General features: G+C 41.5%; 1 protein-coding gene across 12 annotated transcripts in view; it reads left to right on the top strand.

Annotated features, from left to right (window-relative positions):
- UNC13B (unc-13 homolog B) overlaps positions 1 to 25,770 on the top strand; it is a 214,126-nt gene that overhangs the window by 172,562 nt on the left and 15,794 nt on the right. For 6 of the 12 annotated variants that reach the window (XM_026865696.1, XM_026865703.1, XM_026865695.1 and 3 more), the window contains 9 exons: positions 3,070 to 3,166; positions 3,974 to 4,117; positions 4,256 to 4,333; positions 5,327 to 5,404; positions 5,961 to 5,999; positions 12,467 to 12,555; positions 15,686 to 15,838; positions 17,753 to 17,876; positions 25,442 to 25,498. In XM_026865696.1, coding sequence (XP_026721497.1) covers positions 3,070 to 3,166; positions 3,974 to 4,117; positions 4,256 to 4,333; positions 5,327 to 5,404; positions 5,961 to 5,999; positions 12,467 to 12,555; positions 15,686 to 15,838; positions 17,753 to 17,876; positions 25,442 to 25,498 — 859 coding nt within the window. The remainder of the gene's footprint in view (positions 1 to 3,069; positions 3,167 to 3,973; positions 4,118 to 4,255; positions 4,334 to 5,326; positions 5,405 to 5,960; positions 6,000 to 12,466; positions 12,556 to 15,685; positions 15,839 to 17,752; positions 17,877 to 25,441; positions 25,499 to 25,770) is intronic. The other 6 variants (XM_026865705.1, XM_026865704.1, XM_026865702.1 and 3 more) reach the window with 3 other exon arrangements.

Genomic DNA, 25,770 nt, shown 5'->3' with positions numbered 1-25,770 from the left:
CGGGGGGGGGGGGGGGGCAGGAAGAGGGGCAGAGAGAGAGAGAGCCCTTTCTTCTCCCCTTTGATTTATACCCACTTTCCTTGGGTCCATCCCCTAGGTCAACCCACAGACCTACGTATCCCATGTACAGGGAGGGGTAAGGTGTTTCATGGGATGATGTCACTCGCATGATCATGACAGCCCTCGTTAGCATATTGAGGGGTGTCAACTTTAATATGCATTTCGTGGATAATGAAGCAAAGTTCGTTCACCGGACACATGGCCCTTGAAATCTGCCCAGGTGCCCCAGGGCAGAGCCGTCCCATCTCCACAGGGCTCTCTCCCCCAGATACATCGGGCAGCCTTATCAGCTTCGGCCTCCACAGAAATCACCCTGTGACTCATAGTTTTGTCTTGCGAGTGTTTGAGGCAAATCTTCAATCAGCCTCAACTTTTGCTTTCCCAGGCTGTTTGTCTTAGTTTTTCACAGGCCTGGTTGCTCGGCTCTCACAGTTTCCATGCTAAATAATTTTGAATATTGTTTTGGAAATGTTGCTTTTGTAGTCCTTGTTTTGGATATGTTGCTTTTGCACTCACTCAGCAGCCCAAAACCTGATAATAAAACATTCTAAGGAGTGTTTGGCTTAAGATAACTCCAGGTTTGTATTACAGCTCAAAGCACATTCTGGTCCTGAATGTGTCCAGGGACTGGAAGTATTTATAGATGATTTATATCTCTTGTGTTTTCCTGCCAGCCTATAAAGGACAAAGTTGAGGCAGGCTTTGCAAATGTAGTTACGAAATTTCCTGATCTGACCTAAGTGATTTGCTTTGTCCTTAAATATTCATATTAAACCTCTTTCTGGGGGTAATGCTTGTTTTAATGGGTGGGAGAGCAAACACCCCACCACCAGCAGCCACTCAGCAGTACCTTTTTCCCTGCCACCTTTGTTTAGATGATTTGGTAGGACAGTAAGTACCTACGCACTTGATTTTGTACATCAACATATGGTAGCCGTAAAAATAGGCAATGACTGTTCTCAATAGTGAGTGGCCCTTTCCTATGAATGTGGTGCAATAACTAAGGATGAATGATAATCAGGAAGTTGATCTACTTCTCAGAGTGAAAATTGTAGCTTCTGGCACAAACAAGTAATCCTCCCTATACACGGACCTATGACATGTGAAACCAGTCAGCAACGAGCAACCTGGGAACTATGAAACAGACACAAGATGTGTAGTTGCTTCCTTGTAAACCACCTGAGTTCCCTTCTAAAGATTGAGTCGTTGCTTTAAAATGTGCTATTTAGTTTAAATCAAAATGTTGAAAGCTCAAGAAACTTGCAGCGGACACCAGAATGTGCTGACTTTTAGGAGCCTGAAGTGCTAATCAGAAGGAGTTTTTCCAGAATACAGGAAGTCTGTATGTCTGTGACAGTGTTCCACTGTTGCTGTCTATATTAAATACGGCTGCATAGACAGGTTGCTCTTGGCTTTTAACAGTGTGTCAGTTACAATTTCCAATATCAGCATTGATGTGCTTTATATTTCGAAGTGTAGAGAGTATTTAAGGCTATCTAGTACACTCTGTCTGTGAATTTGCTCTTGATCTCCCTCTCATGTCTGGCACATGCTTTCATGTTCTTTGCAAACTCAGCCCATAATTAGCACAATCTTTATGAACACAGCTGCCTGTTTAGAGGAGGCTGTACCCTGTGAAGCTCATATAACAATCTTTTGTATGGACTGAAATCACACATGTGCACTTTTTTCCCTTATTTGTGAATACTGTTTAGTAATATTTGAATTTAAGATTTGCTTCAGCTGTGGTATGTTGGCACTTGAACACAACAAATCCTAAAAGGACATTTAAATAAAGCTGTAAGTGGTATGTTTTGCTTAAACACAGGCACGAACACCACCCCACACACCCCCTTTTGTACTATGTGAATATGTCCCACACAACAGAGAACGGAGGGATGACCAGCTGTAAGATCCCATCACTGAAACAGCTTTTCACCTTGCCTATTTGGCCAAGGTGGAGTTGAGTAGAAGCCTTTTGTTTAGTGCAGAAGGTAGCTCCAGGCACCACCTCATGTAGGGCATCTCCATGAGATACAGCAGTGGCTGTTTTAGCAGTATCTTGGATTCTGCTCTACCATTTAGCCTATCCTCTTAAATGAGGAGAAGGAACAGAGACAAACTTTGCTGTCCTGCTTCTAGGACCTGCTTGTTTTGGGGACTTGACCATGCTCCAAGGCTGTTAATCCAGCATTTAACATGAACTAAGTTTGTGCTTCTTTAAAACAAACCGATGAGCTGCTTACAATGCTGTCCAGCTTCCTGCAAGCCCTAGCAGATGTGCCATGCTGTCACCAGAAGCATCTTCACAGTGAGATCAGCAACCCATAGAAATCGTCATTCTAGAGAAGGCTTGGGGCAAGGGAATACAGCTTTAAAGTGAAGAAAACTTCTAGCCTTGATTCTCTTTCTGGGCACTCCAGAAGTATGTATGTATCTGCAGATGAAGTGGCTGAAGGGCCCTGGAAAACAGGTGCTGCTTTTCCTCTCTTATTACTCATTTGCAATGCTCACATGAAAGATGGTACACCCAAATGGGCAGCAGGATAGTGTGCTGTCTCTCTTGGCATGCAGAGATAGTGGGTTTGGACATCTCCCTTGTCCTCTCTGGCACATGGGTGAAAGGGGAAGAAAAGACAAAGTGCTCAAAGATGTTTCAAAGTTAAAGGTGGTGCTCAAGGGAGAAAAAAAAGGAGAAGGTACCAAGGAAGAGGAAAGACAGGGGAGAAGGACAAAAACAGCTCAGGACTGAGTCTGCAGAGGCTGGGCTAGGCTCTGTTCTGCTGGTCCAGCCCAGGTGATGGTACAGTGAGCTACCCTTCTCACTGATAGTTTGCATACAGGTAGGAGTATTTCTGGAAACTTTGGCTGCACACACAGGCGACAGCATTCAGACACCCAACAGTGGCAAGCTTTCACAAGGCTTGCTGTAACAGCAGCACTGTCTGAGTCTGGTTGGGGTGCTCTGTTTCTTCCTGTAACTTGCTGTCTTTCCTGTCCCTCCTGCAGGTGGTTTGAGCAGTTTGTGATGCAGTGGCTGGATGAAAATGAAGATGTTTCCTTAGAATTCCTGCATGGTGCTCTGGAGAGAGATAAAAAAGATGGGGTATGTAGGTTGCTCTGAGTGGAGGACTTGGTGATACATCCTTCAGTCCCTAGAACCCAACAATAACCCTTTGTAAATTCAGCTGTCATACTGACATACTGGAGGATGAAGCCCTTTTTGCTTGCTAAACAACTGGGAAACTCATTTATTTTAGGACTTTTCTCTACAGGTCACAGAGAGCTGTTTAATAACAAGATGTACATCATTCATTTATGTCTGTTCTGCTGCTGTTAATCTGTCAGCCAGTTGCTTGGTGCTCACTCATCTCTCTGTGTTTGTCAGAGGTAGTTGAAATATAAGGCACTTTGCAGATACTTAGTCATGCAGTAAGAACATGACCTTAATCCAGGACAGAGTAATCTTATTCTTAATTTGCCGAGTGTTCCCAATAGAGAGCAAGAGCCTTCCATTTATTTAGTGTCTGATGGCAATGTAGTCTGTGATGCTAATGTAAGCATTTTCTTTAATATCTAAATTTTAAGAAAATCTAAAAAAAGCTCTTCACACTCTCCTCCTTCTCTCATTAACTGATGGACAAGCCATGAATTTCATTAAGGGTCTCAGCATCATGGTATATTTCTGTGGTGCTTGTCATGTCATAGTTGGTGAAGGACCGTAAACTCATAACCTAACAGAACTGTCTGTTTAGCTCCTCTGGAGCAACTTTGGAGAGCTTTTGACTAATTCTGAGGAAAATGAAGGTTTTGGTTGTCTTGCCTCCAATAGGGCAGGTGATGGAGACATCCATGAAATGGGTGTATTTCAGGTTTTTCTATTTGAGAATGACTCTTTGTACTTCTGTTTTAGTTCCAGCAAACATCCGAGCATGCTCTGTTCTCTTGCTCAGTGGTGGACGTCTTCACCCAGCTCAATCAGAGCTTTGAGATCATTAAGAAGCTGGAGTGCCCAGACCCTGTAATTGTTGCTCATTATAACAGGAGGTTTGCTAAGGTAATAACCCTCAATATCCAACCGTTTATCTTACCTTAGTGGGATGCAAAACAGTATGCTGGTTTTTTTGTTTTATTTCCTGGAGTTCTCCTGAAGTGATAGAGGACAAGTAACAGTGCTGACATCTTGTCTTTGCAGACTATTGGGAAAGTGCTGATGCAGTATGCTGACATCCTGTCCAAGGGCTTCCAGTCCTACTGTTCCAAGGAGAAACTGGTGAGTTGCACTGAGCTTCTCTTCTGCCCCAAGGAATCACATAATTGTCCTGATGAAACCAAGTTTCTCACGTTGCACCTAACCATATTGGTGTAAAAACTTTCGGTATAGTTTTTATCATCATATGTATGCTTTTGTAGATTGAATTCTTCCTTGGCCATGAAATAAAAATAGGTCTGGAAGATGATCTGCAGGTCTTGGAGTCTGTCACGTTCACTTGAAATTAACTTCCACTCTGCCTGTGTTGTCTGTCACAGAGATGATTAAAAAGAAATAAAAAGTGGGCACAGATTGCTATGTAGATCTGGTACTTAGCAGCACTCTTGGTTTACCATTGTCTCCATCTAACTATCTTGCTGTTTAATCTGAATTCAGCAAAATTCTATGTATTAATTAAAACAGAGTCTTAAATTTTTGAGCCCTGTGTCTGTCCCATGCAGGGTTTTTTTATCTCCCACATCTGTACTGGGAATAGAACTGCAGAGGGAAGAGTCTATTGCTCAGGCTGCCTTTGACTGTTGCTCTCAGGCTTGGCCTGGCAGGACCCAGATGTGTGTCTGAATGAAGCTTTGGCTAGCAGTTTCCTGTCTGATCTGGGACGCATGCCATTCACAATAGGACGCTGCAGCATTAGGCTGAAGGTGATGCTGCTTGGACTCTTGCAGGGTGTGTCAGGAGCTGCAGAGAGTTGGGCCTTGTCGTGACATGGATTTCTTGTCAGCTTATTCTCTGTTTGTGATAAAGCTGAGGAGGAAAATAAAACAGCAGAGATCTGATCTGGGATTTCTGGAATTGTCCATCCAATTTCAAGCTGGAGAAAAAATGACTGGTCTTTTTTACATTTGAGCACTGAAATCTTGCATGCACTACTTCCTATTTAACTCTCAGATCTGGTGGTTCTTGGGGAAGGGTGTCAAGGCACAGACTGTGTACCGCTGGTGAAAATGTGTTGGCATCCTGAGCAGTAACAGGCACCTGCTTCTGTCCCTTCAGCCCTGCATCCTGATGAATAACATCCAACAACTGAGGGTGCAGCTAGAGAAGATGTTTGAAGCCATGGGTGGTAAAGAGGTAAGAGTGCTAAGAGACTGAGTATTACTCATTCCTGCTGCACTATTACTAGATTATTTGCATCATACTGGTTCTTGAAGACTGCAGTTGTAAGGAGAGCCCCATGACACCTGCCACTATAGTGAGGGGAGAGTCGTGCCTGAAGACCTTTCAACTGAATTTGTCAGAAGATGCAGGAGTGAATATTTTGAAGCACAGAATAGCATGGAGAGAAAAGAAGAGGTTACATACTCTGCTCACGTGGGATGGATGTGGGTATGGCTGGTGGTTTCACAACTCTGAAGGCAGATAGATAGGTCTGAGAACTGTTGACATCAAATGATTTCACCTGGCATATAAATGTGGGACAGTACCCACATTTTCAATTTAAAATCAAATATATTGCAGACATGCAAATAAGAGTTCTGTATTCATGCTTTGGATACTTGGATGTATCCCTGTGTACTGAGATGGCCATTTTTACAGAAATAAGGTTTTTCTCTCCTAGATCGCCATTTCTGTTCTGATATAATCCATGTATCTTTTCTTTTCTCTTCATTTTTCATTGCTTTTCAAGATTCGGGAAAATGAAGAAAAGGCTGCTGATGCTGATCATGTTAGGAGAAAATTATTTTAAAAGCCTAAGTGCATTTTCTTTGGCTGTGTTGTGGTAGAGCCTGTGCTTTGACCTGTATGCCAAGAGGAAAGTCAGCTTTGCTGATGGGCAGCTCAGTTTTTGCCTGTACTGGTGTTTCAAATCTTTCTTGTGCTCAGTAGCAGAATTCTGTGAAGTGGCAGAAATCTCAACAAATACATTTACCCATAAGGCAAAGAAAATGGCTGTCATTCTTTCACATGTGATCTCAGCAATCTTAATTTCTGAACTCTACATCAAGAATTAGCATTATATACTCCCAGCTATAATAGCAATGGTAGATAAATGCTCATTTTTCAGGAAAAAATAAACATGTAATGAAATGTTTGTGAATTGGTTTACAAAGTTTTCCCTTAAGGAATCAGTTTGCTACTGTTTCCCACAGTGGTGACCATTAAGTAGAGTGTCTCTGTATTTCAAATTGAAAATACCGCCTGATACTATGTTAAATAGGAAGAGAAAAAAAAATATTTAAAACTTCCTAGTCCTCTTCTCTGCATTCAGCCCTTTAAAACCTTCCTCAGGAGATGTGGGTGAGGCAGAAGAGAGGTTATGAATCCACTATTTCCCCTGTATTGTGGAATCAAAAGAAAAAAAAGGGGAGAGAGACTCAGACTGCGAGGAATAAAACACACAGGAAGAAATGTAGCAAACATGCTAGGAAGCTGGTTTTGGAAGTGATTTTTTTTCTTTTCTTTTCAAATGCTGCTTGTCCACTTCATTAGACTGCTGCTGATCACCAGAAATATATCATGCTGTGTTAGGTGCATGCATTATTTGCTATCCCCAGAAGTTTCCCTCTTGGTGAGTATGTAGTACTTTGCTTCTTGACTTGAAACCTGCCAGGTCTTCTGTCTTGCTAGAGTAAACAAGATCTTGTCCTAGTTTGAGTAGTCCTTTTTCTGATGCAGATTGAACCTGACTAGTGAGTAATAATTGGTGAGACAATGGCATTGAAAATAGAACATGCAGACAAACATGCTGCTGGAAAGGCATCTATGGGTTTTCTCCTCTCCTTTGGGAAGGGCAGTTCTTATTTTCTGTGACAGATTTGATTTATATTCATCTATATGTCACACAGTAGCTTGCACAAAAGTAAGCATTATTCTGGCTGCTCTACCCAAAAAGAAACTGCTTCTTTGGAGGAGTGAGAAAGTAGCATAGCGGCATGTCCTGGTTGCCTTGAACTATTCACCTTTTTATGTTCTCAGAGGTGTTGTTGGGAGCTAGGTACCAAATATTACATTGTTCCTATGGCAGGTATGTTAGATGTACCATGCGTGAAGCCAGATCTTGGAGATTGGTTTCAGTTAATGTGTGCTTGTGTCTTCATCTGCTTCTGATTCACAGGTCCTTCTGCGGGTGTAGCACTGCACAACTCTAGAAAGCTTTGACATGCTCCTGCTACCTAGTGGTCTTTGCCAGTGGGTCCAAAACACACTCCTACAGAAATCCATATTACATTTATTCCTTTTTGTAGCAAGGAAAATGAAGGGACAGGGCTCACCATAGTCACCCTGCAGTATAATGGCAGAAATACATGCCCAATACTGTTTCTTGAGATGGGACTGCCTTTACTTTTTTTCCCCTCAAATGAGGAATGGTATCTTTTCCTCCACTTCTCATATTCTTTTTCCAATTGTTAGTAGCCAGAAAGCACAAAACAGGGCAAAAATTGCCCAGCATCTCTGAGTTTAATTTGTTTACATCATGTGGTCTGTGAACATTACTAGACAGAAACAGTAAATTCAGCAGCAGAGCTTTAGAGAGTTCTGTGTGGAGGGATTCTCTTGGGTCTGTGCTTGAGATCTCAAGGCATATATATGTATTTATACACATGCACACACAGAAAAAAGTATCTGGAATGATTTTTAGGATTTATAATTAATACTTTAAATTAATTTGTAATTAATACTTCTAATTCCCTTCTGAACTGTGTTCATCTCACGGGATCAAAACAGCTTGGCTGTAGCTCAGTAGCATTCTCAGACATTCGTGAAGCATGTTTTGAAAAGGCAGCATACATGCAGTGGCAGGTAGCATTAAAAGCATAATGAACTGAGGAATTAGGGGGTGAGTCCTGGACAGAAATTGGGTACCTCTGATTCCTCTGAATCATCTCCAGTAGACCTACAGAATGGAGACTGTAATTTAGCTCTGTGCTAAAGCAGTCTGTATTAGATTCATTGCTAGTATTTGCCTGAACTTGGATTAATTTATTTAACTGTTACATTATCTAATAAAACCTAATGTGACCTGCATTTTCTACCCACCTTTGCAGTTTTCTTGCAGACTTCAGCCTGCTCTGTGCTGTCCCTGGCACCACAATAAGCCTTTCTCATTCATTTTGCTTGAGAGACATGGCTTTCAGCAGTCTGTTACTTTACTTAGCTTTTCATGAGTTATGAACTCATGGCACTGAAATTAAAAGGTGCTGTACTGCATTACCCACTGCTGGAGTCTAGATGTGCTGTGGAAACCTAGTTTAAAACATTTCTGCACTTTTTTTTCCCAAAGACAAGCATGTGAGGTGAGTATCAGAGACAAGCACTGCCTAGGGAACCCAAAGAATTAGCTGCTTAGTAGCAGCAGATTGTCATCATACAATTTTCATGTCTTTGCTTTTAAGGTAATCTGTACAATTAACACTTCAGGAAACTCTCTTAATGCTCAGCCAGGGTTAGCCCACATTTTAAATCCTAAGTTAGCCACCTGAATAACAAATAGTGAGAGTTTAGAAACAGCCAAGACTTGATAGTAATGTTCTCAAAGGATTTGCAGCTCCTCTTTAGCATCCCACATGCTATAGCTAAGGTCACCCTAGTGTTTGAGAAGCTGGCAGCTGTTATTTGGATTCAGTGCTCCAGGTTCTTTACTCTTGTATCCTACAGGAAAGTGGGGAGATGTATGAAAATCCAGTGCAAACAAGTCCCTAAAAGGAGGTTGCATCTGTTGAGCTCCTGGCTTCACAGTTAATGCTGCAGAGAACTCCCAGGGGCTAGTGGAGGGAGGGGCAGCAAAAGTCAGCAATTTCAAGCTGGATCCAGATGAATTTGCATGAAGTTACAATAGGATAGAAGAGGAAAATTGTCTAGCTGCTGATACGTCAGATCAGACCTGATGATGTCACAGGTTCTCTGGTTTTAAGATGTTAATTGATTAACATCGTCAACCTTCTAGAAGGCAAGAGCTGTGTTTCTCCAGCTTCAGAAAAGCCTTCTAGTTCTTGTTGCTCATGCTTCTCCACTGTGTGTTGAAACCAAAGAAGAATTAGTGATATCACTTGGAAGCCCATCACTTCATCCACAAGAGAAGCAGAAGATCAACCTAAATTGAAGTTCATAGCACTGTGCTCTAAATGCCACCATTCAGATTAGCAGAGAACTTAAGGTTCCAGCCCTGAATGTGCTTGGATGAGACATTGAGGCCTGGATTCTCTGAAGTGCCAAGTCCCAAATCTTTGCAAGAAATTAACACGACCCTGCTTTCTTCCCTGAAATGTAAATATAGGGTTACCTCTTCCCTCTTTGCATGCACCTCCATTTTCTGTATCACACATTTAGCCTCAAACACAGAACTATGTCCACGCAAGCCATTATTTCCACTGGAACTGGAGCATTTGTTCAGAGATGAGAAGCCACCTTGCTGTGGGTACTGTCCCATGTTTCGTACAAAGAATTTCTCATTATCTTTCTTCCTCTGAATCATCTCAGATACACCCACAGAATGGAGATCATAAGCCTGCTGAGCTCCAGCTTCTGATAGAAATGGTCTGGATGTGACATATGGCAGTGACCCAACTGCCTAGCACTGCTTTCTGCTTTATTCTAGCAGCCAGATTTATCATCCATTCCAAGTAGCATTTCCTGCTATCAGTCATAGCCGATGTGCTTAGAATTCATTGGCTGAGAAGCAACAGCAAAACGTGCAGTCTCATTTGTGTGCTGATATCAGTGCTTCACCATATTGGCAAAGAATAATTTGCAGTTCTACCACATGATGTGTAATTTATATATGTGTAAAACAGTAGTACACACTTACTGTCACTTCCCTAATGGACTTAAATCACACTCAGGTAATTCCCTGAAATTTGCTTTCAAGCCAAAGCGTGGCAATACCAAAGCATTAACCATCAGTAATGTATTCTGTGGACTCCTCCTTCCATAGCAGCAGTTGCTCAGAAGACAACAGCCTTTCTAGGATGACAGAGGACTTTGTGAATACTGAATCAGAATCCTTACCACCAGGGTTTGGCTTTCTGGGGGTGAGGCTGGGCACCTCAGAGTTAAATCTGAGCAGCTGTCTTGCCAGTTGAACCCAGAGAGCTGTGAGCTGATGTTCTGGAGGAGAATGAGTTCCTTGCCACAGATAATGAAGCTTATCACCTGGGCAAAGCATTGCTCCAGCTGTCCCTTCTTTCAGTATAGGGCTGGCAATCAGCCTTTCTTTGTCTCCCAGATCAGTTTGTAGTCAACAATAGCAAGGAGAAGTGTAATCGGTGAGCTCTCCGTCACCTCACAGTAAAACAGTGCATTAATTGCATGGTTCATGAACCAGGGCAATGAGTTGTTGATCCTGATCTCAGACATCCTCTTGACATGCATCACATGCATCTGGTAGCTTATAAAGAAGTAGAAGTAAATAGTGAGGAATAGGTGTCTTATGCCAGATTCTTCTGGTGCTTTTTTTTTTTTCAGCTGGAAAAGCAGTTACTTGAAATGTTTTGATGAGTCATGAACTAACTGGTCCTACCTCACATCTACCAGAAATGGCCAGAATCAGAGGACTGTTCAGTGCCATTAATTGTAGATAGCAAACCAGACAGCTTGTGACTCCTTGCTCCTTTACACCATAAGGGAAGGGAAGGATTAATGTAAGGGCAAGACAAACAACCACCAACAGATGCTGGTTTTGTTTTGTTACCTACAAGCTTGGCCAGAATGGCTGCTGGTTGGCATGCTGTTATCTTCCTTCCGCCTTCATATAGCAAGGGGGTTATAAAGGTAATAGGAATACAAATTCACTTTAATAAAGGCAAAATAATCAGAACTAGCAATGCCCGAAGTTATAAGGCTTAAGTAATCATAATTTGCTTGGGTTTTTTTTAAATTATCTTAAAAATTCTGATCCAGGAGTTTCATTAGCATAGGTTCAAATGCCTAATAGAGTCAGTTTTCTATGCCAGCTTACAGCAGGAAAATGATTGGATCAGATTCCAAAATCCCTAAGGCTTGGATTTCTCTGACAGGTGCAGAGGAATATGAAAATGGCTTCAGCACTGAGTATAGACATGGGAAACTTCTTTCAAGTTCAAATCCTGTATAGCTGCATGCATGGATATACTGTAAAAATCTAAACTGATTTTTAACCACTGTACTGGTATCTGACTCATTACATTTGTAAATAGATACTCTGCCTTAGAGCAGAAGCGTAGAAGCTCTGAATGCCAAATGCAAACATTTCTGGAAGGTTTTTATTTTACAAGCAGCTTGCCTGCCTGCATACAAAGGCAAATCTGTTTTACAAGTTACTTTTTCAGAGCAAATGATCCCAAAGCATTCAACTTGTGTTGTTATGTATACACAGAGGTAGGTTGCTCAGAAGTGGCCCTTTAGAGGCTGGAGGGATGACTACAGCTGGAATACAGGTCACAGTTGAATGTAAAAACAGGCGACTTTGGGTTGGTAGTAATGGAGCAAGCGCTTTTTTCAGAGTGTGCCAAGGTGTCAGCAGCATCCATGCAGTGCACTTCTTTGTTTCGTGAAGTCTCCTCTGAACAGTTGTATACAAAAAGCTGTCTGGCTCCATATGAGAGTAGAGCTACTTGTGCTTAATACCCATAGCTGAGATTATGCTTTCCAAAAGTGAACTATGCACACTAGTTCCTGGTGTGATATTGTGGCCAGATGTTCAAATTAGCTGGGGAGCAGTCTCCTGAGAGCAGTGGCTGGGTCGGTCTTCAGTTTGAATACTTGATAGCAGGGTGGAAGGTGAAATAGCATCTTTCAAGACCATGCATGAAGAAGTGCACAAGTAAATAACATCCAGTCTGAAAAGCCCTTAGAGGGGTGAAATGACACATGAGCCCAAGGTAATGCACAGTGCTTGATGGTGTCTCAGCCCTCTTACTCTGTTTACCACGGGGAGTTCACATTTACTTCTTTCTCAACTTTAAAAATACCAGAAGGGTATCAAAGGGTACCTGGAGCCTGGGGAAACCACTTGCTGCTGTTTAGGCAAATATATGTTGGTGATTTCACAGCTTCTGTAACAGCAGCAGGCAGTGGAGGAGAGCATCTTAGCGGGCAGAGTCCAGTGGTGATAGTTAACCTGCTTATCACAAGTAGCCTCAGCAGTGAAGAGCGGCACTGTGAAGGACAGCAGACTGCCCTCTGGGTTCAAGCTAAATGCTCTTCTTTCACCCACAGTTGGATGCAGAAGCAAGTGACCATCTTAAAGAGCTCCAGGTGAAGCTGAACAATGTTTTGGATGAGCTGAGTGCTGTGTTTGGTAACAGGTGAGTATAACAAGGTCCCTGTCCTTGAAGCATTCCTTTCTTTTGTCTAATCTCATTCAGTCAGGTTAAGAAAAGAAACTCCTATCAACTACATTATAAATTCATGGTCTTTCAAATACTGAGACCTTCTAAAGAAGTGAGAAATGTTTTAAAAGTCTCTCTTTTCTATATTGCTCTGCTTAGAAATGTAACATGGGGATCTCTCAACTGTGAAATGTATTTGAATTACACAGAGTGATTTTTTTCACTAAGTAGTGCTTGTCAGTAACAGAATTGCCTGCTCCTTTATTGCTCAGAAAGCAGTTTCCAGCTTAGTGTTTGTGAAGCAACACTCTTGTTTAAATGTTCTGCTCTAATGTATGAAACAGCTGACTGATTTCTGATTGTTAAATGAATATTGGAATAAGAAGGAAACAGGTTTAGAATTTGAGATTGACTTGTTCTAATGTTGCAGTGAATGGTGTTTTCTAATGTTTCGAGGGGAGAAGCTCTTTAAAGTATTGCCAGAAAAATTGATGGCAATTAAATTTTGCTGCAAATCATGTTACCATTTACCTGAGGATAAAAATGCGCTCGACTTTATAATAATTTTGTAGTGAACAATAAAAGATGTAAACTAAGCAAAATCTAGAAATACAGGGCTCCTAACTGATCTTCAAAAGCAACCACTTCCCATGATAAACCCCATTCATTTCCTGTTGTGCTATATAACAAGATTAATGCAGGTGTGAACTGTAGTATAGCCGAAAGATGGGCAAGGGGAATAAAGCAAATTGTGCCAACTTGGCGTCCTACAGTCTATGGATTTGCAGTACTTAGGACCAAAAAATCATGGTGAGACTTGTCAGCGACTATTTGGATTTCAGCACACAGAGCTAAGTGGGGAGATAAGCAGGGAGTTCACATTGCGAGTAATGGATGCTATAGCAAGAAATTGAGAGATTCAAACTGTAACTGAATTGAATTGATAAGGTGCATAATTAGATGAAGGATGAGTGAAAAATTATAATTAGAGGGTGAATTTTGTTATCTGAAACATGGTGTCGCTGCTACATGACAATTAGGGTACAATCAACATTTGCAAATGTGATTTAAAGAGATTATTTGGTATCAGCATATATACCAGGCAGTGTTTCAGAGAGATGTGCCAGCAAGAGATTTAGCCAGTCAGATGGCTCAGATGCTTTGCTCATTCCTAAAGAGTAATAGGGAATGAAAAACAGAGCTGCAGTTTACTGTATAAGCAGGGTCTTCTAAAGGATGTAAGTGTGGGAGGTAAGACAGATATCCACAATATTCTGTGCAGAGTCTGTAAAGAGTTTCTCCTACAACACTGTGGACACCTGATGCTGCAGATCTTTTCTTCATCTCTATGAGATAATTGTGACTGCTGGGAAAGCAGCACACATCCATAGAGCCTCACCACCTTCGTGCTGGGCGACAATTATGTCTGGACACAGCAGAATTTTCTGCTTTAAAGGTTATCGTAGAAAAAAGGAGCCTTGAAATGGTTTGTACTTCATGCAAGGCTAGCTGCTAGAGGCTGTAGGAGAGAAGGAAGGAATTCCTGCAGAAATTAGGGAACAGAAGGCCCTATCTGACAGCGTAGGTGAGGTTGTCTTTTAACTTGCTGCTCTCCAGGCCTCCTTTTAAGCTGTACATCTACACAAGCTTTACTTTCAGGTGAACCTGTTGCCACAGTAACTGATTTATCATTTTTCATAATTGATGACGTTTTTACCTCATATTGATTTTTATCTTTTAAGGGATTCTGGGTTTTTTCATCCCCTGGGTGGGGGTTTACAGCATCTTGAAGCAGGGTCTTGCAACTGATGCAGTATTTGGGAGAACTGTGGGGTGAGATTAGTCTGTAACAGAACAAAGACTGTCAGCAGTACAGGAAATTCTTCGTACTATTTTATTTGATGTGATTTATGTCTCTAGTTAAGCTGTCATTGTAGCCACAACTGACTGCCACAAGCTACTCTCTGCTAGAAATGGGGAAAGTGGAGGCTATATGGATAGACAGCTCTGGAATTGCTCTCTGGAATTGCTCCAGTGAGAGGCAGGCTAGAAGTGAGCAAGGAGGTGGCAGTGCAGGAGAGGAAAGAGGTGATGGGGTAGAGAAGGAAGGTGAAAGCCCCAGGGCAGAGGGGTTGTATACTAGCAGCCAACCCACACATGTCCTAGGTGGCTTACATAGCAGAAGTTCAGGCCATCAATGCAGATATAAAGCTGACTTCCAACGGTGTATAACTGATCTTAAATCTTTACCCCAGCTCCCAGCACTGAACTCCTCTTCCTGGTTTCAAACCTCTGTGCCATTAGTGGATAGCTAAATGTCACTTGTAATGCCTGTTGTTAGTAACTGTTCTTTTAAATGTCAAAGCATTTTCCTTTATTTGCTGAACTGATATGTTGACAGCTCTGCTGATCTATTCATCATTTTTAAACGTTGTGTTATTTCATTTTGAACCTCCTCTTAGCAGTAAGAGATGGAAGAGTAACTGTGCTTTAATGCCTTGCATGTCACTTCATTACAGTGACATTGCTCATTGCACAGCTGAGCCCCACATCCCATTTTGACACTTCGATACAGCATGGACTGTATGGCAGTGAACTGTTTTCAGTCAATGCCTGCCTTCAGGCTGTCTCTGTTATTTTAAAGACTTAGCCTGTGATGGGTCATAACCCATCATCATACTGCTGGTACACTCCTGGGTGCTCAGAGATGTGCAGGCGTTGTGCCAGTGCTCTGTACAGTATCCTAATCTCTGTGGTGTAACACCCTGTCTAGAAAGCAAAGATACAGCAGGGTGCTTTGAGCTCAGGGTAACAGTGTTTCTTGAAATCAGGAATGGATCATTTCTTTTTGGAAGTTGAACGAACAAAATCCTCTCAAATGTGATTGTCTTTCATGTTCAGAGGTGGTAGGCCGTCTGTGGATGATGGGCATAAGGAACTGGATAGCATGCCCCTTGGTAATAAATACGGTAAGCAGCAAATCTGAGGAAGGAGGAGTATGTAATTGAGTGCATGGTTTATGGACTTGCAGTATTTTACCTTAGGTACTGGAGCTGAAATCTCTGCCAGTGATAATCTTGGTTTTGCCTCTCTCCTGCCTGTTCAGCTTTCAGACTCGCATCGATGAGTGTGTCAAGCAAATGTCTGATATCCTCTGTCAAGTGAAAGGGACAGGAAATGTTACTGCTAATGCCAGAAACACAGTTGCACAAGATGCAGATAATGTCCTGCGGCCACTGATGGATTTCCTGGATGGAAAGTAAGGGAGTATTCAAATACATGTTACACATACAGTGCATTGCATTGGGAACAGGATGGGGGAAGAAAAAATAGCTCCATGTTCTTGGATTGCTCTTGAGCTGTTCAGCTGCCGAATTTTCAGGAAGAATGAATGGCTTTTCTTCCCATGTCTGTCTCTCTCTCAAATCATGGATCACCTTTTCAGCCTTCATTCAGTGCCAGAGGACACACTCAAGTTCTCCTTTTTCCTTCTGGCAATTAGAGCAATCAGCAAAACAAATGCTGATCAGATAGTGGGAAAGACTGAAATTCTAAATTTACTAGCTATGGCTTTTTTCCTGTACAAATTGTACTGTAGCCAATTAGCAGATGCATTGCAAACCATACTTACATACTTGATACATATACTACTCAGTATCCCAGTCATTTTAAGCATGTGTGTTCTAGTCATACCTAGTGCTGCTCTGACTAGAAAATAAGCTTCTGAACTATGTGATGTACATAAGCTTGATCCATTGCTTTAATTAGCTGTTGCCATTAACACCATGCAGCATGATTCAGCTGTACAGGGACTTTTTGTGGCTAACTGCATGTAATTCTCATCAGCTAAGCCTTGAACTACAAAGAGAAATAGTTTTTAATCACTGTAGAAGTTAAACTTCTTGCTGATGCACAGCAGCTCTTTATTTTGAAAGCAATTTCCATCAGTTTTCATAATAAATGCTTCAAGAGATGTGAAGCTTTACATGTTCAATATATAGTTTCTTTTGTTGCTCTTTGCATTGATTGCCTCATCTTTCTTTTGGGTCACCATGTAGTAAAGTGACTCTCTGCAGCCGTCATTACATCTAGGAGCCTTGTCATCTGAGCATTTTCCATGCATACCTTCACGAATCCTGTAAAGCCGCCTTCCTCTTGTATCACTGGGAATTTGCTATGCTACGGGCTTTTTGTCTAGCTGCAGAGCAAGTGATTTTGAGTGTGATCATCCAAACCTGGATTATTTTCTTTCCTCCTTTACAGAAGGAGAATCTTTTTTGATGCTTCCTACATCTTATCCACATCAGTCTTGTCCCTGTTCAGATTTGTTCATTTACTGTTTAACCAGCTATGGGAAGAAGGGAAATCTGGAAGATGTAGAAGAGTCAGCTGTCGCCTGTGCACTGCTACTGGCTGCAGAGTTCCTGTTTTGTAGCTCTCCCGAAGTGATCAGTAAATGACAAAGACCAACAATCATTTTGAAGAACAATCTAACATTTCTTGGGCTTTTTGATAGCTTGCGCAATAATAAAGGAGGAATGAGGAGGCGATAAAGCAGAACTTCTTTCTATAAAAGTAGATAAACACATGGCAGGTGATTGGTGGTGAATGCAATTGCAACAAAATACAGAGGAATCCAAGAAGTGCTTTGAGGTGGTTATAGAAGTGGAAGATCTAGAGACATGAGCAGCTATCAGAAGCTGTGCAGGAACTTCAGCATAACAGTTTGGGAAATATTAATTTAGGCATCCGACAAAAATCATTATAATAGCCCTTCAAGTTTAAAACCTATCGTTCTATATTTGTATTTTTTTCCTATATACTCTGTAAGTCCAATATATGTCAGGAAGTATCTTCTTAAAGAGAACCATTTCAATGGTGCCTGTTCTTATTTGGACTATATTCAAACTCCATAACTTAGTGAAACATTCTGTAATCCCCAGGTCAATAAGTAGAAGTGATTTGGATCAGAAATGTCTATAATCTACTTTGGCCAAATGTCTTAAGTGATAGAACTCTAAGTTCACAGTGGAGACAGGCTGTACTTTATGAAAAGGGAAGATTTCTACCCTTAAAGCAATCGTTATGAAAAACTACTTCTCCCATACACATCTCCTTTTTCCTTGCAGATTGCATTCTTTGAACTTAATCAGTTCTCGCTCTCTCCCTGCAGCCTGACACTGTTTGCGACTGTGTGTGAAAAGACGGTGTTGAAACGGGTGCTGAAAGAGCTCTGGAGGGTGGTAATGAATACCATGGAGAAGCTGATTGTTCTGCCTCCTCTTACAGACCATACGGTAAAGCATTTTCTCCTTCCTGACTCATAGCACAAAGTGTTGCCATTGCCTGTGTAACTTGTCTCCTTGACCTAATGAGTCATCTGTCCAGGTAAATTTGCCTGTATGTAGCCTGCTTGAGAATGGAAAAATGTGTCTGTAACCTAGTAAAAGTAAGACAGCTGCTCTTTTTATAATAGGGTTGCAAGACACAGAGCACACTAAAAAATACCACAATTAAAAATCCATGATCCAGAAGGAGTTGACATCAAGTATATCAATTGCATTGACTAGGGATTTGCATGTGGGATTGTTGGGCAGTTAGTGTTGTCTTCATGGCATTAGAACACTACCTGTAAACACTTTTGCCTGATTATTGTCATCTATTAGTCAGGTGTCTCTCTGTATAGATGTGGTTCATTTGTGCTTGCTTTATAATGACACCACCCCCCTTTTTACCCCCCAGAAGTCTTCAACATCAATATGGGCTGGCATGATTTCTGTGTCTCTGATGTTGGGGAGTTGGAAGCATGTCCAGATAGTTTGCCTTTAAAGACAGTCTTTTATGTAATTGTTTAGCTGTGTGGATGTGCTGGATGAATGTGTGTCATGAATGTAGTGATGTTTTTAACAATGGAAGATTAATTCTTCCCCAGTTTTAAGAAGCTACAGAAACTGATTAAATGTCAGTCACACATGCCCAGCTGCTCAGGGGGATGACGCTCAGTTGGAGGCAGTGTGAAGTTTGGGCTATAACCTCATTATTTGGAGATGATCCAGAACTTCTTTTCATCTCTGTGTTGGAGTAAACTTGCAGTCTGTGGCTAATTGATGCTGTTTGTTTTTTTTTTTTTATTCCAGTAGTGGATAGAACAACAGTGGTTTTCACTATTCAGCAGTTGCCTATGTTGGGTTGCAGTGTGTAGAGAAGTGATGCAAACCTGCATCTTGCACTAGGTGTTTCTTGCTCTGAGAGGGAAGGCCTTTGTCTCTGGCCTTGATGATGACAACTTTTAAACAAAACTGCTGAGATGCAGTGCGCTGTCATACCTAGAAAACATAAATTATCATGAGGCATAATTTTCTAAAGACTGCTTGCTCTGAGCTCGGATTTGGAGTAATCATTTCTGCTTGCCTTTTTAATTTATAAAGGAGAAGAAAAAAATCTAAATTTAAGAGGATGAAATTTTTTTCTCTCAATTGAATTGCTGTAAAAAGGAGTTTTTGGGGACAGGTGCTAAAATCATCATGTAAGAGAAACATTAAGATGACGCCTTCAGAATGGAAGCAGTGAGATCAAGGGCCTTGGAGAGGACCAGGGAGGAGCTGATTGAGCTTTATACTTGCTAGTTTTGAATTTTAAAGGTAGAGTAGGAGAGGGATTCAGTACTTGTACAATGAAGAAGGCAATAGCTGTGATCACCCAGTTCTTCCAACCTGTAGGATGTTGCTATAAGCCGCTTCAGGTTTTTTTTACTGTTGTGGTTTGAACCCAGCAAATACCATGCAGCTGCTTGCTCAACATCCCCCCACCCCAGGGAATGGAAAAGGGAATTGGAGGGGTGAAGGAAGACTTGTAACTTGAGATAAAAAACAGTTTAGTAATTGTAATATAATAAAGCAATAACAATAATAGAAAGTACAAATGGCTAATGCACAATGCGACTGCTCACCACCTGCCAGCTGATACCCAGCCTGTTCCCTGCTAGCGATCCTGAAGTACCAAGATCCCACAATCACAATCCCAGAAGTGAGGGAGAACGCCCTCCTTCACAGTCATCCCTCCTTTATATACTGAGCACGATGTTACATGATATGGAATTTCACTGACCAGTCTGGGTCCGGTGCTCTGGCTGTGCTCCCTCCCAGCTTCTTGTACACCTGTGCACGGGCAGGACTGGAGGAGTTGGGGAGTCCTTGAACAACTGTAAACATCAGTGTATTATGAGCATTCTTCTCATATGAAATCCCATAATGAATCCAAAGCACAGCACTATTCTAGCTGCTAAGAAGAAAAATTAACTGTATCCCAGATGAAACCAGGACATTTACAAAGGGTTTCTTGTTGCCATCACTTTAGTTTCAAATAGAGCAGCTCTTTTTGTGTCATGAAGTGCATCCTTGGTTGTCTGAGATATGCAGAATGCTCACAGCTGGATTTTAGCTGTCTAATCAGTTGTATCATAGTGAGGAGGCTGAACTCATCCAAACTTCAGAAAGGCAGTTGTGAACAATGCAATGATTAAAATGGGCTTGTCTGTAGTCCTTGAGCAGGGAACCTGTGGCAAGGCTAGATGGCCTATAAGGGCAAAGAGCTGCTTCCACTATCCCCTGCGACTAGTGATTTATTCTGTCACTGCCAGCTTTTCATCATCCCTAGTAGTGATGGCTGACAGGGCAAGGCAATGCAAAACTCGGGCTTGGCAGTGTGGACAGAAACAGTACTTTCTCTTTGCTGTTCTACTACATTGCCATGCACCTCTTACCTAATTTTGCTTTCTTTTTTTCTTGTTTTGGATGCACATCAGACACAGAAAGAGCCCTAGCCACTGTAACTCACTTTCCTCCCAGCCCTCAGCAATAGAAAGCCGTAGTGCTGCCTCTCCATGTCTGAAGGACCACTGGGTGAAGATTTCCCTCCTAAAACTCCTCTGCAGCTCTTAAGTAATAAAGGATAATCATGGTAGAAGAGAGTCCCTTTTATGGAATATTTTCTCTCCTTTCTGTAAAACTGCTAGAGGTGCAAAAGTGTTTTTGATGGTGGTCATGGAAACATACTTGGGTAGAAGGTTCCTGACACACTGCAGTGCGTCTCGCTTGTCACTTGCATGACCCTGCCACTGCACAGGCCTTTAGTGCCTGTTACTCCCCAGACCCATCTATTCCACTTAAATGAGCTCAGCCTGTATTACACAGGAAAGAGAATCTGAGCTCCTTCCATTCTCTGCTGCTTCTGGAAGATTTTGTGTAGGGTGGGTCTCAGGTAAGAAAGCAGTCAGGTGCTGCCAGACAACCTGTGGGTGCCTTAATGACTTTCAGATGAGTGGCTTCTACCTCTCTGAGCACTGACTGCCTGTGGGTTGTGAGATCAGCAGCAACACATCTCCAGTAACTCACCAAGTAGTTCACACCTCACTAGTTTTAAGTAAAGATCCACATTTAATTAAGGACTCTCTGTCTTGGATGAGTGGCTATGCAAACACAGATCGCTGGGAATCTTTATTTGGGGTTCAGTGCACAATGCTTAGGGATATTAACGGATTAGTTATACATTTCATTCTCCCTTGGTGCTTAGGACAAAACTATAGCATGCCATCAGTGACTAGTCAGGTCAGTGAATAGTTGCTTAATTTACACACAGATGATGCATCTGGAGCCTGTCCTTTATTTTGCACGGTATGCTGCAGACATTCATGTGAGGCTCCATTTGTGCTCACTGTGCTTTTTCTACTTGTCAGACTTCTCTTCACTATATGAGAATGTGGTCCAGGATAAGAATAAAATTTTCGTTAAGATGCAGACAGATTTTAACGTGACTTCCAGACTGGCTGTTCTTCAGGCTTGTCTGCAGACAACACTACTCCAGTCCTATTCTGTGGTGGAGCAGAGTGTGGCTTTAAGAGGTTTTCTGTAACCTTTCTTAACTTGTGTTGGTTTAAATGAATCCTCTCCCTTGTGCTAGCCTCCAAGGCTGCCTCTGTGATGAGGAGAAAAAGCTTTCTTAGCCTTGAATGAAATGATGGTCTGTGAACTGCACATGTGCCCAGATCTCTGTACTGACAGGCAATTATTTTCCCTTTTTCATTCTTACTTTTAAGTGTATTTTCTCAGTGTTTCATACACCACGACTGCTAAAAAACAGTTTTAATTTTTAATGATTGGTAGAAAACATTGCCTGATAATGAAGTGTTTTTAAAATGAACTTAAATGCTGCTAATAAAAGATCAGATCTCACTGTTGTTGAATGCAGGAATTTAAAAAATCTGGGAAAGGAACATACAATACCAGATGAAACTTCTTTGCACTGGTATGTCGCAGAAAAATAAGCCTGAGTAATAATATGTTTTCAAAAAAAAGGACTGAAATTCAAAAGACTTTCAGTAGACCTTTTTTGCCTAACTTTGTCAACTGAACAGTAGGACAGTTAAGCTGTGAGAGTTTGAACCTCTTGGAATATAAATCAATGCAGTGCTTTTGGATTCTAGCAGTTAGACTTGAGTCAGCTGATGATCCTTTTCTGAATGCTCTGAGTGGCATAAAACAGTCAGACCATTAACAAGGAATGTAAAATCTTTGTGTTGTGGACTGTAGATGTCTTTCATGTTTCCAAAAAGTTTAGGAAGAACCAGGAAAACCAGCACTAAGGTCTGTCCTCTTTCCAGCTATATTTGCCACACAACTAGGCAGAAACAATTCATACTAAGTACTGAATTTTACCTCATCTTCTATTCTTGGCATTTTAATCAATTCCATTGTGGGCAGCTTTTCTCAAAACTACCTGGTGTTTAAGTTCAGTTGTTTTCATTCCCTAGAGGTGCACCTGGAATAAGTGATGTCTGTAGAGTTTTGTTGTGTTTTCCATGAATAAATAACATCTTTGAGGTGGTGTAGTATCTTGCTTACAAGAATGCCATTTGGCAGAGGAAGGACCTGTCCAGATTTTGATTAGATGTTACCGGTCTTGATGACAAACTCAGTGTAACAGTAAAATAACTTCTCTCTGTAGACACATTGACAGAGACTGGCACAGACTGATGAGGATTTTCTTAGTGAGCAGGAGCTGAGGAGTAGTTATCTGAGCAGCTTTGTTCCTTGAAGTGTATCAAGTCACTGGGTACTGTTTAGCGTTACCAAACCGTCCTTCTTAGAAGCCTGCAGCAGGGAAACTATATGCCTAGGCTAGTTAGTGGTGTTGTTGAAATGTATATTAAAAACAAAAGTATCCAATGAAAGTTGAAAATACTGGATGAAGGAATGTCAATGTTAGTGTGCTTTGAGACTCCTGGCTTAACTTTTTTTAAATTGAGGTTATAATTTTTTTTTTCTTTTCTGTTTGCTCAACATGCATGAAAACTTTTAAGTTTTATGACCCATAAGTCAAACAAACTTCATGACCAATTGTATAGAACAGCAGGCACTTTTGGGTGCCAGAGTGCTGGCTGAAGCCATGTCCCCTGGTGGATTATTTGGTGTGGCCCACAGTGAAATAACTGTGTTGCTCCTGGTGTGCAGTCATGTTCAGCCTCACTCACTGGAAATACAGAGAATTTTGTACTCTTTCAGTTTAGAGAGCTGTAGTCCTTAACGCTACCCATTGGATACTGACATCAAGTGAAGCCCAGTCTCATTTCAGAAGCTTTCCTTTATGTATGCATTATCTTTGCCTGCACTTTTTCCCCCTCAAGAGTTGTGAATTTAATCAATTATCAAGAGAGTCTGTTTAGCTACAAAGTCAATAATGTTCATTTTGTATTGAACTGTATTCAGCAAACATAAAAGGCTGAGGAACAGTGAGGGTTAGGTGATCATTATGGACAGAGCAAATAAAGAGATTGTGATTTCAGGTCACAGAGTCTTTCAGCTTGAAGAAATTTCTGAAGCTGGCAGAACTAAAGAAAAAGTATGTCATCTAAAAATTCACTTCTGGACTGCTGCTGTGCAGAGAGGGTGTCCATTGTCCCTAGAACAGGTCTTTCTAGTGTTACAGCTGTAAACTGTTTGCCTGCTTTTCTTCTGTAAAAGGGTACCTGCTACCTCTAGCAGCAGGTATAAAGACACTTTTGCTGAGGGGAACCCATCTGTGAGGCTGATGTTAACTTTAATCCTAGGAAAAAAAAAATATTTCAGCAATGATCTTTGCAGTAGCACACAGTTCCCAGAGTCTCCTCTGCAAGGGAATGTATGGGGTAGTTCCTGCACCACAGACTGCTGACTTAAAAGGCAACAAATACAAAAAGAAGGCAGCAAAGAAAACAAACTGAGTGGCGTAGGCAGGGGCAAAGGGAAATACAATATTTCTGGCTTTACATCTTGCTTTGTTACAGTTTGAGGCATTTTGGAGGGATGAGTGGTCATGGCAGTTGTGGTTAAGTGGGAGAGTGAAAGACTGTTGAGTAAGGGTAGTAAAGAAGGAGGAAGGAGGGTGGTGGAAAGGAGAACTGGATTTACTGGAGAACTTTGGGGAAATGTGCTCCTCCAGCAGTCCTCAAATAAAATTAACTTCATCTTATCCCAAGTATTTCCCTGAGCAAAAAGACCCTACTGGAAAGTGACACCCACCAGTGTCTGTCCCTGGAAGTTTATTTCAGGCATTCAGCAGGGACATCCCCCAGGCACTTCTCAACTGATACCTGTGGTGACATTTACTGCTAGCTCCTAGTGACCAATTACAAGTGAGGAGAGCCAAAGTTCATCTTTGAGAGGGCAGTGCTCCTCACATACCCAGGGCTTTCCTGAGAGAGATAATGGAGGGGAGGTTTAATTAGGGAAGATGGGTCACCTGTAGCTTTGTCTTGGTCCTAAAGCCCAAATTTGAGTAGCCTGGAAGGGCTGAAATGGGGAGCAAGGTTTCATGGTATGAAAGATATGTGATTCATAGCCAGAATTACAGTAGGCTGGGATTTTATTCTGAGCGGAGTAATAGGCAGTTGTGACTTTTTTGTAAAGAAAAAGGCAAGATCAGATGGATGAAAAAAAGCAAAGTAGAAGAAAATAAATTCCAGCACACCCCATAAAGCACCTCTGGGAGAAGAGACTAGAGAATTGTCTTGGTTGCTTTTGGCTTTCTCATTAAGTTTTGGACTTCACTCCCCAGGCAAAAACAGTAATACACAACAGAAGAGTGCTGTGTTGGGGAAAAGGAAAAATATCTCTGTTGAAACCATTGCAGAGAAAATATGTAAAAATCCATTATGCTAGAGTGTAAGTGACTTGAAGCAAGATTTCCCATCACTGGGATTTGTCTTCCGTTTTTGTTTCTTCACTGATGATACAGCATCAGTAAGCCACAGTGGAGGAAGAACTGCCATTGGCCAAGCTTTTGATATGTAAAGGTGATGCTGTAGTACTCACTGGACTTTGTTTGCCCAAAACCTGCTCAGATCCAGTTTTGTTTCTGATCTGATGTGTGCTTACCCCCACCCCACTGATTGGGCTCTACTTCTATAGAGAGGCTGTCATCAATTGTGTGGTCTTTCGCTTTGGCCAGTCTTATGCTGTCTTCATGTGTATTTAGACTTGAAATCTAAAGGAGCACTTGGAGACGAAGCCAATACACTGCCTTCACTCCCAGCCCATGCAATCCACTTGAAGGTGCATCCTGTTTAAATGGGTGGCTGCTGTAAGCAAGAGTGAACCAGTTAGCAGAATATTGTGCTCTGAAATAGCTCTTGATGTAGTATCCACGGAAATGCCAGGTTTTATTCTAGGTAATGAACTGGCAAGGAGTCATCTTTTTGTGACTGGCCTTGGAGTGGTTATATAAAGTTATAGCTGTGAACTGACTTGCTCAAAGGAAAAACATGCAAAGCTTGTTTGTAATCTTTTTTTCCCCCCTTCCTTTCTTCTCTAACTTCTTGGAATCATAGGGCACACAGTTGATTTTCAGTGCTGCTAAGGAACTGGGACACTTGTCAAAGTTGAAGGTATTGTTCTGCATGGCTTGTGTTAATGTCCATTGTGTAAGCATGGAAGTGTAGTAGCACATAGCATGTCTTGTGCTTCCAGTAGTTTTTTTCTGCTCAGTGCAATTGTAAAGAAATGCTTTTAAATGCATTAAATGTGCTTTTAAATGCATTCTGCTAACAATAGTATTCTGTTTAACTGTTAAATTTTATTGTGGGTTTAATCATCAAAGTAGTTTCTTCTGTAAATACAGCAATCAGTTTGGTATATCGATTTAAAATTTTAAAAAATA

Source organism: Athene cunicularia (genome assembly GCF_003259725.1).
Source record: "Athene cunicularia isolate RWA chromosome Z unlocalized genomic scaffold, athCun1 chrZ_part1, whole genome shotgun sequence".
Taxonomy (NCBI): Eukaryota; Metazoa; Chordata; class Aves; order Strigiformes; family Strigidae; genus Athene; species Athene cunicularia.
This window is presented reverse-complemented; position numbering and strand designations above follow the sequence as displayed.